This window comes from Mesocricetus auratus, unplaced genomic scaffold (genome assembly GCF_017639785.1).
Source record: "Mesocricetus auratus isolate SY011 unplaced genomic scaffold, BCM_Maur_2.0 Super-Scaffold_6730, whole genome shotgun sequence".
In the NCBI taxonomy this organism is placed as follows: Eukaryota; Metazoa; Chordata; class Mammalia; order Rodentia; family Cricetidae; genus Mesocricetus; species Mesocricetus auratus.
In genome coordinates, this window is record NW_024429184.1 from 73,342,926 (window position 1) to 73,362,637 (window position 19,712).

General features: G+C 39.8%; 1 protein-coding gene across 9 annotated transcripts in view; it reads right to left on the minus strand.

Moving 5' to 3' along the window:
* The window catches only part of Rp1 (RP1 axonemal microtubule associated), a 370,803-nt gene that overhangs the window by 104,999 nt on the left and 246,092 nt on the right, over window positions 1-19,712 (minus strand). For all 9 annotated transcript variants that reach the window (XM_040741510.1, XM_040741511.1, XM_040741505.1 and 6 more), the window contains 2 exons: window positions 16,371-16,429; window positions 16,013-16,057 (listed from right to left, as the gene is read on the minus strand). In XM_040741510.1, coding sequence (XP_040597444.1) covers window positions 16,013-16,057; window positions 16,371-16,429 — 104 coding nt within the window. The remainder of the gene's footprint in view (window positions 1-16,012; window positions 16,058-16,370; window positions 16,430-19,712) is intronic.

Below are 19,712 nucleotides of genomic sequence, written 5' to 3' on the forward strand. Positions count from 1 at the left end.
TCTTTCTCATGCAGCAGCTTCTCCAACCAAGCCTTTCCTTGGCTTATACCGAGACAGTGATTTACCTGTTTTTTTCCCCTGGGGGATGCTTTTCTTAGTTTTGTTATTGTTTTAATAATAATAATTAGGAATTCTCAAATATTTTAAGTACTGCCCTTCTGAAAAGGCAAGTTTAAGATCATTTTAATATGTGCTGGTCAAGAAGATCACACACTTAAGACCCAAGTTTTGATTTTGTATTTAGGACTGCATGAACAGCCCAGATATGCTAGAGCATTTTTACTGTCACATAATAAAACATTCTGAAGCTCACAACTGAAGACATCTTGTTTTGCTGTTGACTTTTCTTTTAAGTCAGGCTTGGCAAAGAAAGATGTCTTTGTTCCACAATGTCAACTGAAGCCATCCAACTATGGACAGAGGGATTTGTTCCCATGACTAGCAAGTTACCGCAGGCTGAAAGCCCTGCCAGGATGCAAAGGAATGACCATCACAGCTCTCATGGACACGTCTCTATGTTGTCTAGGATGTTTCAGAGTATGGGTATGTGTTGCCCAAACTAACAGCTGCAGAGAGCCAGCAGGCAAGGGCAGCAACATCTTTCAGCATGCAGAAGTGCACCATTTCTGTTACATAGTAATAGTCAGCCACCTCCAAGCCCTGCCCTGGTTGTGTCCATCTTTTCAAAGGAAAGTGACAATGTTCCAGAAAGGAACTTGGAACACAAAGTGTCGCATTTGTAGTTACATCTGTTTATTTTAGACTTACCTATCTCAACAGTGTTCAGGATACTCTTTAAATGGAACCCTCAGTCTCAAGGTCAATGATTATCAATTGGGAAAGAGCTGCTTATTAATATTTAGTGATGGTAAAGACATTGTTTCTTGCAGTCACAACTGTATGTGTGTGTGTGTGTGTGTGTGTGTGTGTGTGTGTGTCAGGTGAGCATCTAATATGTATGAAAATGTATTTTCCTAAACATTCTGGTTTTTGAAGTTTCAACAGTTCTTCACAATATTTAGTCACAGTAAAATTTCAGCATCCCCAAAGTTAAGACACCTAGCTTCTGATTCATTCTGAGTCCTGTTGTGTTCCAAACCACCACGGTTTCTCTGTAAGAAGCATTTGTAAATGCAGATTAGTTGAGAAGTTGGCTTTTTCTTTTTCTTTTTTTTTTGTTTTTTTTTGAGAACTTGACTTTTATGACAACCTTTCTGCAGATACTGATAGCTCATTGTTATATGACCATTGTGGTGGCTTGAACAAAAATGGCCACCAAAGGGAGTGGCACTATTGGGAGCTGTGGCTTTGTTTGAGTGGGTGTGGCCTTATTGGAAAAAGTGTGTCACTGCGGAGGCTGGCTTTGAAGTCTCTTACATGCTCAGGCCACACCCAGTGCCTTGGACTGCTTCCTGTTGCTACAAGCCAAGATGTACAACACTTGTTACTTCTCCAGCACCATGTCTTGCCTGCACTCCACCATATTTCACCATGATAATGTAGCATAAGAGAATACCCAAATAGTAACTGTTGGAGGTCAAAAGAGAAAACTTATTCCAAAGTGTACCATCCTGGCATCTCACTGCCATGACAAAGTGTCTAAGAACCAAGCACCAAGACTAAGCAAGTGCAAATGACTCCTAAGGAAAATCCATCAAGGTTTACCTTCTCCTGTTTTGATTCCAAATGTGATCAGACCATTGACTACTCCTCCCATTTAGTTCCACTGAATTTGTTAACACAGTTTCATGACATTTTCAGTGGGACTAATGGGACTATCCTGGACATGGCTCTTCTGTCTACTTCACTTCTTGCCATTTGACACTTCTTTAAGACAAAAACCTCTCAAGTACCCACTCGTGTCTTCCTAGGCAAGAAATAAGAATGATCCAGTAGGCAGGATTCTTCCAAGAAATCTCTATATTGCTTCATAATTATCCACATCACTACAAAAACAAAGTGTGCCCCAAATGATTCATGGTGAAGAGTAATTGAAAGCCATCAAAATGTGTGGTAACAGTCAGGATACTTTATATATTAGTTCATGTTTAACTGAAACTTACATTTAGCTTTCTTTCCTTAAGTAGACACTAACTGGGTACCAAGACTAAATAAGAACAGGTCGGCAAATAGAATTGAGAGGACAGGGAAAGTATTTTAATAGTCATTACAGATAATCCACTAAAACACTAAAATTTATATTACACTTATTAATTCCTGTTAATAAACATGTAATTGCTCTGAGAATTTAAATTCCCTCAAATCAAAATCTTTGAGAGTATGTAAGAAGCTGAGTCATAGAGCAGTTTTGTGTAATACTTAAGAATTAAGAATTCTAGCCCACAACCGAACTCTAGCAGCCGAGGTGGGAGGAACACAGCCCAAAATGGACTAGGGATTCTAACTGTGGCCTGCAGCCAAACTCCAGCAAAGCACCATAGGTACAAGGCAATGGGTCACTATAATGATCTCTTTGAGAGGAGGAAGTATTGCCCAGCCCAGCATCATTGCAACCTGAATGGGACAAGGAGACCCACATGCAGACTTGGGAGCTGTCCACCCTGGTGGCTCCAGGCAGAAAACAATGGCCCACCTAGCACCTTTGCAGTACCAGCCAGAATAGCACTATTAGAAAAAGCATGGTATAGTATTTTGTGCATATGTGTGTGTGTGAGAGAGAGAGAGAGAGAGAGAGGAGAGAGAGAGAGAGAGAGAGAGAGAGAGAGAGAGAGAGAGAGAGAGAGAGAGAGAGAGAGAGAGAGAGAGAGAGAGAGAGAGAGAGAGAGAGAGAGAGAGAGAATGGTTTCAGGTCCCGCGAGCTGAGATGTATATGAAGAGACAAGAGGAAGGGAGCAGGCTGAGATGGTAAGGAAGCTAACCTCTTGTCCAGTGGCAACACATAGGAAAGGAAGCCCTGCATGCTCCTATGAACTGCACAGCACAAAGACATAACCCACTTGATGAGAGCACAGGTGAGCCAAACCTGAGGAAGGGAGCATTGGAGACCTAGCCCCACCCCTCATCTCCCACAAAGCAGCATGGACTGGGAAGAGGGGCCTTTCCCAACCCCCACCCATCAATGCCTAAGGCAGGTGGAAGAGTTGACCCAGAGGTAACAGCAGGAGAGCTGTTCCTGACCCCCACAAGCTGCAACACTTGGGAGAGCAGGCCCTGCACCTTGCCAGGGCAGCACAATAGAACCAATTCTGTTAGCACAGGTGTGGGTGAGTCAGTTCCAAAGTTACAAACATGGGAGAGCTTTCCCCCTTATCTTGGCAGACTTGCCCCTCCCACCCTGGACATACACCCCATGTATGTATGCTGGAGCAGGAGAAGGGACCTGACCCAAAGATATAAAGCTGCATGATCTCCACAACACAGGGCAACAAGAGAATACCCAGGAGTCCTAGTGAGGATCCAGCGTTGATACTTTAGTAGAAAACAGAGACCTCGAACCAGACCAATTACTCTTTGCAGTAAACACTAGCAAGTAAAGTTTTATGGACAAAAGGGTTTATGGTGTGATTCACTAGGTCACTCTGCAAATTCCATAACAATTTCCCCTTTTTATTAATCCATTTTTGTCTTAAATTTTATTTTATTGGGGGGGGCAGATGCAGTAGTGGAGGACAGATGAGAAGGGATGGGGAAATGAATGAGATCAAGATCCATGATGAAATAATAAATAAATAAATAAAGAAACAAACAAACAGACTGGTGTGGTTGCTCACACCTGTAATCACCACTCCGGATATTGGGCCAGGAGAATTGCCACAAGGTTAAGGTCAGCCAGGCTATACAGTGAGTTTTAGAGCAGCCTTTGATACATAATAAACAGCGAGGGGTGGGGGGGGAGTGGGACCTGGGAAGAATAGAGGGGGAAAAGAGGAAGGGAGTTGGTCATGGGGGAACAGAAAGTTGAGGGGGTGGGGGTAGAATAGGGGGAAGAGGGAATCATAGGATCGAAGACAGATCAGGCACCAGAGTGACCTCCAGTGATCTAAAGGGATAACACCAATTGGCCAGCTAAGCAATAGTGGAGGGACCACCTCGAATGCCCATTCCTGATAATGAACTTGATGTCTATAACCATCCGGGAGCCTTCATCCTGTGACTGATGGAAGCAGAGGCAAACACACAATTAATCACTGAACTGAACCCAAGGAACCCAGTGACAGAGAGAGAGGAGCGATGAGCAAATTGGCAAAGAATGGGCTGGCAAAACCAGCAGAGACAGCTGATCTGAACAGGGGAGTGCTCTTGGACCCCAGACCGACAGTGGGGAGGCCAGCATGGGACTGATCTGGACCCCCCAAATGTGAGTGTCAGTGAGAAGGCCTGGGCAACCTATGGGGCCCTGAGCTGTGGATCAGTGTCTATCCCTGGTATACAAACTGTCTTCATGTGCCTATAGCACAAAGAGAGATGCTCTCTCAGCCTGGACTCTTAGGGGAGTGCCTGGGCCCTACCAAGAGTAAAATGACAGACTCTAGATATCCCCTATGTGGAAGGATTTGGCAATAGGGTGGGAGGGAGGGGGAAGGGGAGTGCGGGAGGATGGGAGGGAGAGGGAACTGGGATTGGCATGTAAAACAAGCTATTTAAAATTAAAATAAAAAATGATAAAAAAATAAGAACTAAAAACAAATTTCAATACTAGTTCATCCACTTACAAAATGCTTAGTGTTGAAAAAGGTTCTTATACTTCTGAGTCATATTTTCTAGGAGAGTATATTAAAACTCTCTCGCTATTGTTAGTATTCAGGCATCTTGGCTGGCCTGTCCTTAGGGTTTTGATAGGATATGCCCTCAGCTGCAGCCACTAAGAGCAATACTGTGCACATTCACAATGTTTCCTTTCAAAAGTTCCCTGTTCACCTTACAACTTTCTCTCTTTCTCTCTGCTCCTCTGCCTGTCTCAGTCCCTCCCTTCTCTGCCTCTCTCTTCTCTTCTGCCTCTCCTGTCCCCGAAGGCCAGTCTCCCTTCTTCCCTCCCCCTCATCTACTTTCCCCCCAAAAAATACCCCTTCACCCAAGCTCTGTTGCATGGCATCATTCTCCTCTACCCCTTCTAAAATTACAACTATAAGCCAGCTGGATTCTGAATAAAGAACAAAAGAATCTCAGGTTTCTGTCTCCAGGAAAGTAAAAAAAAAGTAATAGTAATAATACTAGCATTCAAAGCGACCATTAGCAGAAACTAAATAATGAGCATTCCACAGACAAACTGGCTGGGCCTGTACCTATGGCAAATGTCAAAGCTCTGGGCCAGGAAAACTGGAGGCCATGGTCTTCACTAGCATGAGAAAGACAACTGAAACTGTGAAGCAAAGCAAAGGCTGGACTCCAGATCAGTGGCAACAAAGGAAGCTGAGCTGAAATCCAATCTCTATTCGCCACTCCCTATTTTTAAGGACATAGTATGTGGAGGGCTGGGAAGATGGCTTCGTAGGTAAGAGCACTCACTGTGCAAGCGTGAGGACCTGAGTTTAAACCCCCAGGACCACCTTTAAAATGCCTAGCACTGTAAGGAGCAGAGACAAGAGAATCAGTATAGCTGGGATCTTTCCTAACTTCCTTTCACTTGGGCCAGGGCAAAGCAAACAACTACAGAACTAAAGAACTGGCCCCATGAGTTAGACAAATAATGCAACAAAATAAATCCAAACACATGGAAGATGTGGAGCTGCCCACATACTCGATTAACGACCAGATCCGTTTGATGCAGCTCCTTTAAGTAAAGCTACACTGAGTATTGAGACAAATCACCTTCATTCAAATTCTGAATTGCCTTTGGCCACCAGTGCTACTATAGCCAGTGGGAAAGAAACCCATGTCCTTTAGCTTACTTGCCTATGAAGTGGACTAAAGATACTAGGCACCTCATGGGGTTATTACGAAGGTCAAATAAAGTGCTTTAGCAAAAGTACTTCATTAAAAAGTATGCTAAGTACCATATGTTTCTCTAATGTTACCATAGTAGAGATTATGCAGTATATTAGAAAAACAAAAGGTATCCTTACTAAACTATGAGATCACTGCCATAACAGATTTTTCAAGAAATACTTTGAAGAAATTTATTTAAATTAGCATTTTGACTTATTTGTTGTGTATTGTAAATATATAAAATTAATGAATGGGTTTTCATCATAATGATGAAAAATAAAACCAACACTAACAGAAATTACTAACAGAAAATTCATTTCTATATGTATTAAATGTTCAACCATCTCAGGGAAATGCAAATCAAAACTATTTTGAGATTTTATCTTATACCTATCAGAATGGATAAAATCAAAAACACAGATGACAGCTCATGCTGGCAAGAATGTGAAATGATAGTGCAAACTTGTACAGCCACTATGGAAATCAATATGGATGTTCCTCACAATACTGGGAATTGATCTACCTCAAGACACATCTATATTGCTCTTGGACATATACCCAAAAGATACCCCCATCCTACCATAAAGACACTTGCTCAACTGTGTTCATAGCAACTTCATTTTTAAAAGTCAGAAATTAGAAACAACCTAGACTCAACTAAAGAATGGATAAAGAGGAGGATTCTAGGAATCACAAAGATCAAAGATACCATGAGAACACGATCCACAGAATCAACCAAGCAGGGCTCATAGGGGCTGCTGGAGACTGGATTAACAACCACAGACCCCGTATGGATCTGAGCCAGGTCCTCTGCATAAATATTATGGATATATGTTGTTCGGCGGGACTCCTGACAGTGGATATAGGGGTGCTCTAATGCTTGTGCCTAGGCTTATAGTAGCTGTTAAGCCATATTTGGTTGGTATCCCTGGGAGTCCTGCTCTTTTATTTTTTAAGGGAAACAGAACAGGGCCAGATCAGGGGAAGAGGGGAGGTAGTGGTGGATGGGAGGAGTGGAGGTAAGAGAAACTGCTGTCAGGGTGTGACATATGAAAAGAATAAAATTTTTAAAAATCAAATAAAAAATTTCTCTCAACCAACATGCCACTTACTCCTATGTTGTGTTCATGTCTAAATTAGTGCCTTTGTATAAGTGCAAATCTACAGGGCTTTTCTAAAATCATATGTTAAGATCATTCTTCAAAATTTTTTAATTAAATGAGAAAACAACTTATAAACAGTGATAGTACCATGTGAACTAACTCCTCTAACAAATCCACTTTTGTGTGATAAAAATACTAATCTTAATAAGGCTACTAAATATCTGATAACCAACAAAGACACAAAAATAGTTTATTTTAATCCTAAATATAGTTAATGGAACATGTCTAAGCAACACCTAGACAAACACTTTTGTGTAATATACTGTGACCTAAACTGTTGTATTAGTTGAAGTTCTCATTGTTGTGACAAAGCAGATGAGGCACTTAGAGGCAACTTAGAGAGGAAGCATTTGTTTTGGTTTTGATAGGATATAGTCCATGATGGTGAGCAAGGTGTGAAGGAATTCATGACAGGTGGGAATGTGTAGCTGGGACCCATCACATCTTTGTGAGACAGGAAGCAGAAAGCTGGGGCCAAAACCGCAACGGCCAAGGCCCACCCCACCAGCGATCTACTTCCTCTAGGTATGCCGCCACACCCTAAATGTTACACAACCTCCTACAAGAGCACTGCCAGATGGAACACAAAGTTCCAACATGGGAGACTGCCGGGAACATTTCATATCCAATCTGTGATAACCCTACCCTGTTCCCCAGGAGACATTTACTGCAACTTCAGAAGTTCCCATGGTCTTAACAGTGCTAATTTTATTCAAAAATTTATTTTGTTCTGAGACTCAAGCCTCTAAAAACTTTAAAAAGTCAAAAGACAAAAGAAGTTATATACTTCAAATACACAATGCCACTGACTAAACAGAGATGAGGAGAGACACCTTGAGTAAGGACTGGAACCAAACAAGTTGGAAATCCAGCAAGGCCAACAACGAACCTAACAACAACAAAGCCAATGTCCAGAGCTAGTGGAAGCAGCATCTGTGCTGCACTCAGTTTGGGAAGCCCCGCCCTACAACCTTGCTAAGCAGAACATGTGAACTCTTCCTTCTGTCAGCTCCACTCAAAGTCTTCTTTGACAGTTAGTCCTTGCTCACAGGATCTCCAGTATCCTGAGTCCTCCACTGAAACTTGAACATCAAATGACGGCCTCGTGAACAGTGTACACAGGAGCTCCATGCAGGGAATTCAATTTTGCTGCTCACTGTCTTCATTAGTTTTTGCTAGAATACTGGTGCATGCTCCATGAAATTTAGATCTTGAGTTCTTCATATCTACATAACCAGGATTGCATGGATGATACCAAGCCTTCCAACAGCTTGGGATGTACTAGGACCATAGTTGTTTTGGCTTCTCAGCGTCTGCATGGTTTCCTTGTGAACTGAGGAGAAAATTTCCTTGGGTGGCTGCCTAATCAGTGTTCTTTTTTTGCTAAAGAGACACCATGGCCATGACAACTCTCATAAAAGAAAGCATTTAAGGGGGGCTTGCTCGCAGTGTCAGAGGCTTAGTCCATTATCATCATGTCAGGGAGCATGGCAGCACACAGGCAGGTATTGAGCAGTAGGTGAGAGATTTACATCCTGATACACAGGCAGCAGGCAGAGGAAAATATACTGGTGTTGGGGGGAAGTCCTGTGCATTTGTCAATAAAGCACTGTCTGGCCTATAGGGAATCAAGATAGGTGGGACTAGGAGTCCAGGAGGACTCTGGGAAGGAGAAACACACAAGTTCGAGATGTAAACGCCATGGGGTAGGAGCCCGGAACTATTCTCCGGTAAGAGACATACTTAGATTAACAATTATGGGGTAATTACTTAAAGCAGAGCTAGCCAGTAAGAGACAAGCAAGGCCAACAGCTTCATAACTAATATAGCCTCCTGTGTGTTTATTTGGGACTGATGCGGCTCTAGAACCAGGCTGGCGGGAAGGCTTCTCTCAAGGAAAAGGTTTCCCTTAACAAAATGATGATCAGGAGTGAATTTCCACGCAGAATGACAAAAGCTTTAAAGGAATTTTAGAAACAGAAGAATGGAGAGACACACAGATTTTTGGTAGCAGCATTTTCTCAGGCGGGCTCTATTTTGTTAGCAGCAAGCAGAGACTCGAGGCTGGCTTAAGTTAGTCTTCCTGACTCGGCATTAAAAAAAAAAAAACCAGCAAGGTTGTTTTAAGAGACTCTCCTAACGATTGAAAGGTGTGTACGTACAGCTGGAAGTGGCAGCTTTTGCTGGATGTCAGCATGGACTGAGGTGGTAAGCTGAAATCACGCTTACGCCCGCCATCTTAAAAAAAAAAGGCAGTTTAAACGGCCACGGTTTTAACAGATAAGACACGTGGCCAGAAAAACATAAAGACTTACAGTAAAGTCAGACTTGGATGAAGAAAAACTTCTAAAGGTTTATAGTGTGTTTAAAAAAATACGTAAGATTGAGAGAGAGAAAAAAAAAAACGACAAAGTGGTGAATAAGTAGAGAAGCTGGCTGTGTTGGCGCACGCCGGTAGAAATTCCTCCAGAGGCAGAGGCAGGCAGATTTCCAAAGAGAAACCCTGTCTCAGAGAAAAATGAATAAAAGTAAAATAAATAAAGTAATAATAGATAAATAAATAAGCCACGCAAAGATGGAAAATACACAGAGAGTCTGGATACTGTACGCTACTGTGTTTTTCAGTTTGATTGCTCAGGAAGGAACAACTACTAAAGTACACTTGATTATAAATGCTGCTAAATTAATTCAACTTATATCTTTTAAAAATACCTTAACTTCAAAATTTAAGTATAAGAATATGTTACTTGGGAAAGGAGATTTTGTTTATGTTTCTACAGAAAATGAAAAGCTGAGGATTCCTTCCAGGCTTCTGTGGTTTGACGAACCAAGACCCCTGGAAGCAGTGGATCAGATGTTCCAACAATTGAAACAGCTAAGATGATGCAGTCTTACAGACCCCGAAAATATGGATTTATACAGGTTTCTGAGTTTTGTCATGATCCCCATGGTATAAACAGTGCCCCCTTCCAGCATGAAGCAGTTTGGAATGAGCGACGTCCTAATTCCCATGTTGTTTATAAATCTTTGTTTTCATTTAAATGGGGTTGTTTATAATTGGTTAATGATCACAGCCAATCTATTTTAATGGTAAAAAGGGGAATTATGGTATGGGTATTGTTTTTCATTTATTGATACAAATTCAAGGTCAATTTTGTGATGCTTATATTTCTCCTCTTGATTAAGTATTGTGCTTATACTGTTCTTTTAAAACATAATACATAATTGAATACAGACTATAGATAGTTACTTATAATAGAATATATAGTTAGGTAAGTTAGGTTTTCTAGATATACAGAAATATATTTGAGATAGACAGTCTTCAAACCTCTCAAAGACCTTCAGAACATGTCATTTAAAATGGTTTAGGGTTTTTCTTGACAATGAGAAATGTCTGCTCCTGGCAGCACCAATTACGTCTGAGAGGAAGAAGGGCATCGAAGAAACTTGTTATGGAGTTTGCTTTCAACATGGCAAGATTAGCCATTTGGGCAAGAAACTGCTCTTGCCTGTACTGCTTGACTGTTGCTGTATAAACTGGACATGCGGGACCCACAGGAAAGTGACTGCTGAACTCAGTCTTACAGGGTTCCTGCTTCATGAAAGAGTCTAAGAGACTTTCTACAGGACAAAGAAAAATGACTGACAGACTGCCAGCACAGACGGACAGTTTGAAATTTCCTGCTTTGCTGAGAAGTGGCCTATGGGCTGAAGATGGATGACCCAACATTACAGAGGAACTTTGGGTGACTGTCCAGGCAGTAAGATATCTCTGTCAATCCTAGTGTACATATTATCCTTCTGTGGTCTTTGATGGAGTTGAAGACAGATAGTTATAATTATAGTTTTCCTTAGTTATGATAAAAGATAAGTTACATATAGAACTTTGAACTCACAAGGATGGTATGGATGATATTTTCATTAAATCTTGCTAAAATATTGTAACTGTGTTCTTATTTGATAACTGTTCTGTTATATATAATTTGACTATGCTAAAGTTAAGACCTTTCTTTTTGTTTAAACAGAAAAGAGGAGATGTTGGGGGGAAGTCCTGTGCATTTGTCAATAAAGCACTGCTGGCCTATAGGGAATCAAGATAGGTGGGACTAGGAGTCCAGGAGGACTCTGGGAAGTAGAAACACAGGAGAGTCAACATGTAACCGCCATGGGGTAGGAAGCCCAGAACTATTCTCCGGTAAGAGAAATACTTAGATTAACAATTATGGGGTAATTACTTAAGTCTGAGCTAGCCAGTAAGAGACAAGCAAGGCCAACAGCTTCATAATTAATACAGCCTCTTGTGTGTTATTTGTGGACTACAAAGCAGCAGAGCCCAGGCGACTGGCGCAGGACTTCCCCAACACACTGGGCCTGGTATGGGCTTTCAAAATCTCAAAGCCTACCCCTAGTGGCATTCCTATTCCAATGAGGTCATACTTCCTAAACAGCTCACCAATGGTGGACCAAACATGCAAATCTGTGAACCTATGGGAGCCATTCTCATCCAAACCACCACAGTGGTCCTGTTCTGTATGAGTGCAGAGGTTCTGACTTCCCAAGTACTATCTCTTCAGACATTCTCCTTCAAGTTAATTTGTATTTTTATACCTTGGGGACATCTTCAGGTGGCAGACAGTCTTCCAGTCACCTTTCCTGTCTCCCCGTGTAGTATCTCTGTTTCAGAGCTATTTACATTTTCGTTTTACTCACCTTGTCCACGACTGCCTTGTGTGCAGTTTCAAAAGTCAACAAATATCTTTCCTCACCAAATGGTACACGATTACAATGTTCTGTGCCATGTTTTGGTGTGGGTTTTCACTATGAACCTAGATAAATGGAGTGAGCAATAATGGTCTGAACACTTGGTTATCTTGAATTTTGGGCCACCAATCAGCATCCAAATCATGATGGAGACTTATTATTAATTGTGAATGCTGGGCCTAATTTAGACACACTTCTGTCTAGCTCATTGAACTTAGATTAACCGGTTTCTCTTTGGCTACCTTTTGCCTTGGGGACTTTTACTTTTCTTTCCATCTGTATATCTTACTTTGACTGCTTCTTGTGTTTGCTGTCTGGCAGTGGCGGCCATGCTTCTTACCCTGGGGCATGTCCCCCTATTTCTCTTCTCTTTTTCTTCTCCATTCTTCTTCTCTAGCCTAGATGTCTCCTCCTATTCATTCTCTCTGGCCTCCAGTCTCGCCTATCCTATGTCTGCCTAGCTATTGGACATTCAGCTCTTTATTAGACCAGTCAGATGCCTCAGGCAGGCAATGTAAAACAAATGTGATACATTTTTACATAATTAAACAGATGCATTACAAACAAATGCAACATACCTTTACGCAGTTAAAATAATGTTTCACAGCATAAACAACTATAACACATTATTTTGCCCAGTTAAAATAATACCCCACAACATATCCTCAACAAAACAAATTAGTCCCTAAATTCATTCTAGTTTAAATGTTATGAACATGGACAGAATGCAGCCAAACATTTTACCATAATATACTATGAGTAGCATCTATCCAAGAAAATCCCTGTTCTCTACCTGAAACCTCATGAGGTTGGCCTTGACTGTCCATGTTTCCATCCTGACCTTTTGCACTGCCACCAGAATAGCCTATTAAGCTCTGATTACAGCATTATGAGGCTCCTTTATTCCACAGCTAAAGTGTTTCCTATATCCTTTCCTCAAACCAGTTCTGAAAGCTTATGAACCAATGGTCAGGTTTATCACTCTAATGACCCTACTCCTTGGTACCTTTTCTACATCAGCTACTGCCCTAGTTTGCTTTACTATTTCTGTGATAAACACCACAGCCAAATACAACTTGGGCAGGAAAGGGTTTGCTTCAGCTTACAACTTTCAGGTCGTAATCCATCATTGAGGGAAGTGAGGACATGAACCCAAGGCAGGAACTTAGAGCAGACACGATGGTAGAACATTTGCTTACCGGATTGCTATCAGACTCTAGTTCCTCTACCTTTCTTAAACAGCCCAGATCCACTCTCCTAGGGTTTTACCGGGATAGGATGGGCTTTTCTAAACCAACTAGTAATCAGGAAATTGTCCTCACAGACATGTCTACAGGACAATCTGATAGAGGCTGTCTTCAGCCAACTTTCAGTTTGTGACAACTTAACAAGATGAAACTAACTATGAAAATTATTTTTGTCTTTGTAAAAAAATCACCTGATAAAGTAACCTAAAGCGGTTAATCAGGATGAGGAACGTGTGGGAGAGTTCACAGTAGCAAGAGAATATAGTTGGGATTCCTTATAAATCAGTGGATCAGGAAGCAGTTAGCATGGGCCAGAAACAGGGCTGGGTTTTAACACTCAGTGCCTTCCTGTTAGTGAGTCTCTTCCTTTGCCTGGGACTGTATCAACTACAGGTTCCACAACCTCCAAAGGAGCATGCTAGGGTCCAAGTCTTCAAGTGAATGAACCCACAGGAGACATTTCGCATTCAAACCGTAGTAATTATTAACAATGCTTTTACCATTTCAGTCGTAATTATAATCTTCTGCTTAAAATAATTGCTTTTTAATATTCATATGTGCTCTCTAATTTTCAGAAGTAATTCACATACTTTCTATTTAGAATGCCATTGCAAGCCTTATTATTTAAACATTTGTTATTTGTCACAATAACAAATGTTTAAATCTTAAGTCCCCTTAAGATCACTAGAAGTTCCCAGAACACTAGTGAAATTTACCACACAGTATATGCATACAAAATATTTTTCTTGTAAAATCTTAAAAATATAACCTGAAGTACAATTTCTAATATAAGTAAATTCAAATGGTAGTCTTAATGAAATCTTTGTCTTTCAGTGGCAAACCTGATGAATATAATCTTAAGGAATGTCATAGTATCAGCATGAACTCTTCTTAGTTCCGTTATTGAAGAACACACACATCATCTTTAAGATATGGAGATTTATTAACCTGTTATATACACTAATAATTGGAATTTATCCATCTCATCAAGATGCTCTTTAAAATATAAGCATATTATTCATGCTATTAACATGATTTCAAGTTGATCTGAAGAGGACCTGAGAGAAAAAGCTAATCAAAAAGGACTTGCATAGAAAACTTTTAAGCCATTATAAAATCACAATTAATAAAAAATTCTGTAGAAATTTGTTACCTCACAAAGTGAGGAAATGGTTGCAATATGCAAAAACAAGAAGTCTCTATGTGAGTGCAGCCTGAAGCTGATGTCTAACATTTGAGCTAGCCAGCCACTAGCTTATATATAGTTTATTTGGATGCTGTTGTTTTATGAACTAGTTGATACTGGATATTGATATTGGAATAGATATTAAGGATTGAGCACACAAGAAAAAAGTTGCAAAGAAGGATATAAAATATAGCCAAAAGAGAATCCCATCCTAACAGATGCACAGACTGCATGTTAAAAAGATGAACAAGAGATATGAACAAAAAGGCAATGTGACTCTACCAAAAATACTCAGTTCACCAGTAACAAAATCTAGTGAAATGTCAGACAATAAAGTAAAATTTCTAGTTTATAAATCACCCATTACCACAAAGGGAATTAAAACAAAAAGGTAGCCTTGTCAATAAAAGGTGGTGGGTAAGCTGATATCCACATTTAGAAGAATGAACTTATGTCCCTTTCTCTCACCCTCTAAATATTCAATTCAAAATGGACCAAAGTCATTAATGCAAGACTTAAAACTTTGAACCTACTAGAGAGAAAACACTTCAAGATGCATGCCTAGGAAGAGACTTTCTGAAAATTAGGACTCCAAATCCAAGAAAATAATATCAAGAACTGACAAACGAGATTGCATAAAATTGAAAAGCTTCTGTACAGCAAAGGGAAATTAGCAGTTTGAAGCCTGCATGGTGTGAGAAAGTCATTGCAGGATTCATGTGGCAAAGCATCAATGTCCAGAGTCCACACAGAACTGTAAACTCTAAGTGCTGAAAGAACAACTAGCTCCTCCACTAAGTGGGCAAATGCAGTCAGCAGAAAGTTTTCCAACTGTGGAGTACAAGTGACTAGTTAATACATGAAAAGGATTCAACATATATGGACATAGAGTAAAGACAAATCAGAATGTACCATTGTCCTATTTCACTTCACTCAGAATAGCTATAAAAAACATTGGCTTGGCAAGGATGTGTGGAAAGGAACCCTATATGTTCTTATTATGAATATGAATTGGTTAATTGCTTATGGAGATTCCTCAAAAACTAATAATAATAGAAGCAGCATGAGGTTTTGGTATGCCACTCTTAAGTGTATACCTAGATGAAAGAGTCAACACAAGTATTGGAACACCCACCCTATTGCCCTGTAGCACTACTCATGACAGCTGAGTCATGAAGTTAGCCTAGAATAAAGAAAATGTGGCCTATACACATAATAAGCTTTTATTAAGCTGGAAGGATGAGCAAAATTGTGTAATTGGCAGGAAAATGGAATGAGAGGCCATCATATTAATTAAAAGGGCCTGATTCAGAAAGACGAATTGTGCTTGTTTCTTCATTAAAAAAGAAAGAAGCGGAGGGGGGGGAAGACATGAATGTAGAAGGGGGTGAATTTGGGGAAGGAAAGCTAAAAGAAACTAAATAGAGACAAAAGAATGTAAAGGATTAAAATAATCATCTGCCATGATGAAATCGATTATTTTATAAATAATACATACTAATAATACTTTAGATAGAAAAGAGAAAATATAAGTCCATTTGGAAGTGTTTGTTTTACATGTACATTCATTAGTGATTGGAGGGGCTGAAGTTCTTCATGTCTGCTTTTTAAAATAAATCAAATTTTATGTTTTTTTCTTAAACTCGCTTAAAGTATTTTTAATCAATTGTTCAAACTTAATAGTAATATACTATAAAAATGTTCAAGGCAAGAAATATCAAGAGTTATGTTAGATGATTAGAAGAAGGTGAAAATGCAATAACATTTACCATTTGCTTTCTCTTGTATTTTAGGTGGATGATTTATTTGCATCTCTGCAAAAGTAAAAGTAAAGTTAATATTAAATCTGTTTGATTACATTACAAGTGAGAGCAACAACAACAACGACAAATGGGTGAGAATTCAAACTCTTTAACAGTGACAAATCCTTCCGCTGATGTAACACTATATAGGGAAGGCATAAAACATCACCAAGACACACTTCCATGTATTTATATTTCCTCTGTAAGGAATAATCATCCATGTCACACTAGCAACAGGAACACTCAGGAGGTCATCTTCCCTGATGTCCATCTGTGACACACACATCTTGGACATTCTTCTACAGCCAGTTGCCTTAATCCTCACCTTGACAATAAAGTTCAATTTCTGAATGCATTAAACCTTGGGACATGAATGGAATCCATCTGCAAAAAACAAAAAACAGAAGAAGAGAAAAAGAAAACAAGATTCGTTTTCTTAGTTTTTATAAAAAGTTGAGTTTACTTCATTTCTGTAACATTCAAAGGTAACTATAGCAACAGCTTTTTAAAAAAATGGTCAAGCCCAATCCAACATATTACATCCTCATTTTTAGGTTTCAAACCCAGGACAAATGGCTGAGGTGCCCATTAACATATCAAAGCATATCCTGGCCACCAGATTCTTCTATTATCCCTAAGTTTCTATTACAGGAGCCTTCAGGCTGGCATACTCCACCCCTACCCTGAGCTCTCCAGTCCAGGTATTGGGCTAGGCTTTCCTCTCTTGGCTCCTATGTAATGCAGACATTTTGGCTATGTCAGCTGTCTCTTGGTCAGTGGCCACTTTCTTCCTTCTCCTACTCTCATATAACCCAGCTCAGGGTCATGTTCACTCTGGATTCTCCCAGATGTCTCTGCCTCTGTCTGAGCTCTCCCTTTTTATCAACAATAAGCCTTCTCCAAACCACACCTTCTATCTACAATAAAGCTCCTCTATCATACCAAGAAGAGTTCACTTCCTTACTTTTTTATTTATTTTCTTCATTCATCTAGTGCCCAACCCTCAGGAGTGACATTAAATGAGTTCCCTTCCACAGAACCAAACTGCTGGTTTGACTATCCTAAGGTATGTAGGAATCATTTCTCCAGCCATCCATCAAATTTAACCCCAAATTCTAGAGTATTTCTACTCAGCTTCTTCTCCCTTCCACACACTCTAACCATTTCTCTCCTTGTCTATGCTATGAGTGTCTCTCTGGCTCCTAGAGTCTTTTACACACACGCCTGGGCACTTGTCTTGCATCTCTGACTCTGGCCTACTACACTAGTCTGGGTATCTGTACTAAAGACACTTAGGGTCTTCCTTTTCCCCTACTCAACTAACTTTCTCTTACCCCCACCCCAGGAACTGCTGCCCTGCCTGTAGTACCAAGCTATCTCCTGGCTCTTGCCTGCAGCTCCCTCCAAAAGTTTCCTCTCCCCTCTCAGAGACAACTGGTCTATCTCTCCTTGTGCCCTCCAGGGCCTGTACACTTTGAGTTTTCTTGTCTCCACCTGAGAGCTTCCTGCTAAGTCCCACAATTCCCTTAAACCCTTCTGGGACCCTAAGACTGCCCCTCCTCTCCCTCCTGGAAGCTTTGCACCTCCTCTATGCCCTCACGGCATGGCCTCTATGATACTGGAACCTTCCCTATGATGGAGTTCATTTTGTGAGTTCTCCTCCTTTTCTTCCTGGATACAATTCCTTCCTTAAACTCAGATATTCAGTAAAATCTTACTGCAAACAGCTTGGCTTCAGTACAGATCAATGGCCAAAGATGGCACATGCAATTTCCAAACTCTCACAGATTGTAAGAACTTCTGCCACTGCACAAATAAATGATCCCAAAATCTCTTTGGTCTAAATTTTCTCTGCTCTACACTTCCCACTCTTAAAAATCTTTTATCCCTACAATTTCTCTGCACTCTGATCTTTATAAAAAAAATCTCTTAAGACTATGCTATAAACTCTCAGGATTTAGAAGTTCATTGGGTATAGTTTTCAAAAAATCTATAAAGTAACAAAATCAGGCTTTAAATGTATAATTAAAGACTTATAACTTAAAAGTCTATGCCTAGGTAATCTTAATTTTCTATAATTTACTGTATATTTGATTCAACTCATACTTAAAATATACTGTATTTGAAATAGTCACATGACTGGCAATCATCTTTGCTAAGGTTGAAGAGTATATGTCATGTAACATCACCTTCTTAAAATGAACCACATTGTATAAAGCAGCAATTATACACTTCTTACTCATAATAAACTCTCTGCTCATCATTATGTCACCTTTTATACTAAGGAGACAGCAACACATCTCTAAAATGTCTTGGATTAAATATAATCAAAGTTTACAAATTCCTAAGGGTATAAAGATCTTCTTAAATAAAAACTGAGTTAAGATGTACATATAATTAGTTATGTGTAACATGTATTCTTTCCCCTCAGCTGCCTGGTTCCCACCACTGTCTCAGCCCCCAATTAACACACAAGACACTATATTAATTATGAAGCTGTTGGCCATTTGCTATGGTTTCTTAATGGCTACCTCTGACTTAATTATTAACCCATAATTACTAACATATATTTTTATAAGTTCTGATTGTACCGAGGACACAGCCTTATGCGTCCTCTCTGCCTGGGTTTACATGGCGACTCCCCTATCTTGACTACATTCCCAGAATCCTCCTCGACTCCTAGTCCCACCTATCTTGCTTCCCTATTGGCCAACAGTGTTTTGTTTATCAACCAATAGGACAACATATACATAGAAAGTCTTCCCCCATCAGTTATGTCTTTGCCAACTGTGCTCAATACCAAGTTTCTAAAATATTTTGCATAAAGAACAACACAGGTATGTCTAATAGGTAAGATTTGTAAATTCCAAATGTACACTCAGTTTATAAATAACTGACTTAAAGTTATTTGCCTTTGTTAACATTGTTAAGCTTTAGCTATCTGGATAAACTGAGTCACACAAGAACCAATGATATTCTGTAACCCAGACAGTCTATGGACTATGTTTATGGTTTCAAGATTTATGTTGAAGCTAAAGGATCTTCAATTAAATCTTCAATTCAAATTTTTAAGGCTCAAAATTAACAGGGATAAAGTTATAAAATCCTAGTCTTAAAATGGGATGGGGAGGCTGGTGGGGGCATGGGAGAAAGGGAGGGAGAGGAAACTGGAATTGATATGTAAAATAAGATCATTTCTATATAATATAAAATAAAAATAAATAAATAATAAATGAATATTAACTTGAAAAGTGTTACATATTTCATTAAATTCCAAGCTTTATTTAGCTTCTTATGTGTTTTCAAGGTTAAGCCTAAAATAAGTAAATAATTCAAATATACTTAATAGATGGTCCTCAAACCCTTAGAGATCTGCTGGATATGACATTTTAATTGTTTAATAAAAAAGTTTTCCATCATAGACAGAACTGTCTTCTCCTAGCAAGAACCCCTAAGGTCTCCAAAGAAGACACATGGGACACTCCTCCTGAATTGTAGTAATGCTAACCACTGGGCAAAGAACTGCCCCATGTCTTGCCTGTTGCCAGGGTCCTCCACAAATGATGGATGCTTTTAGGTTAACTGCTGCATTTTTCCTGGCCAACATAAAGTCAGTTTTCCCAAGTGCCTTCTCCACGAGAAAATCTCTCAGACCTGGATCTGACAG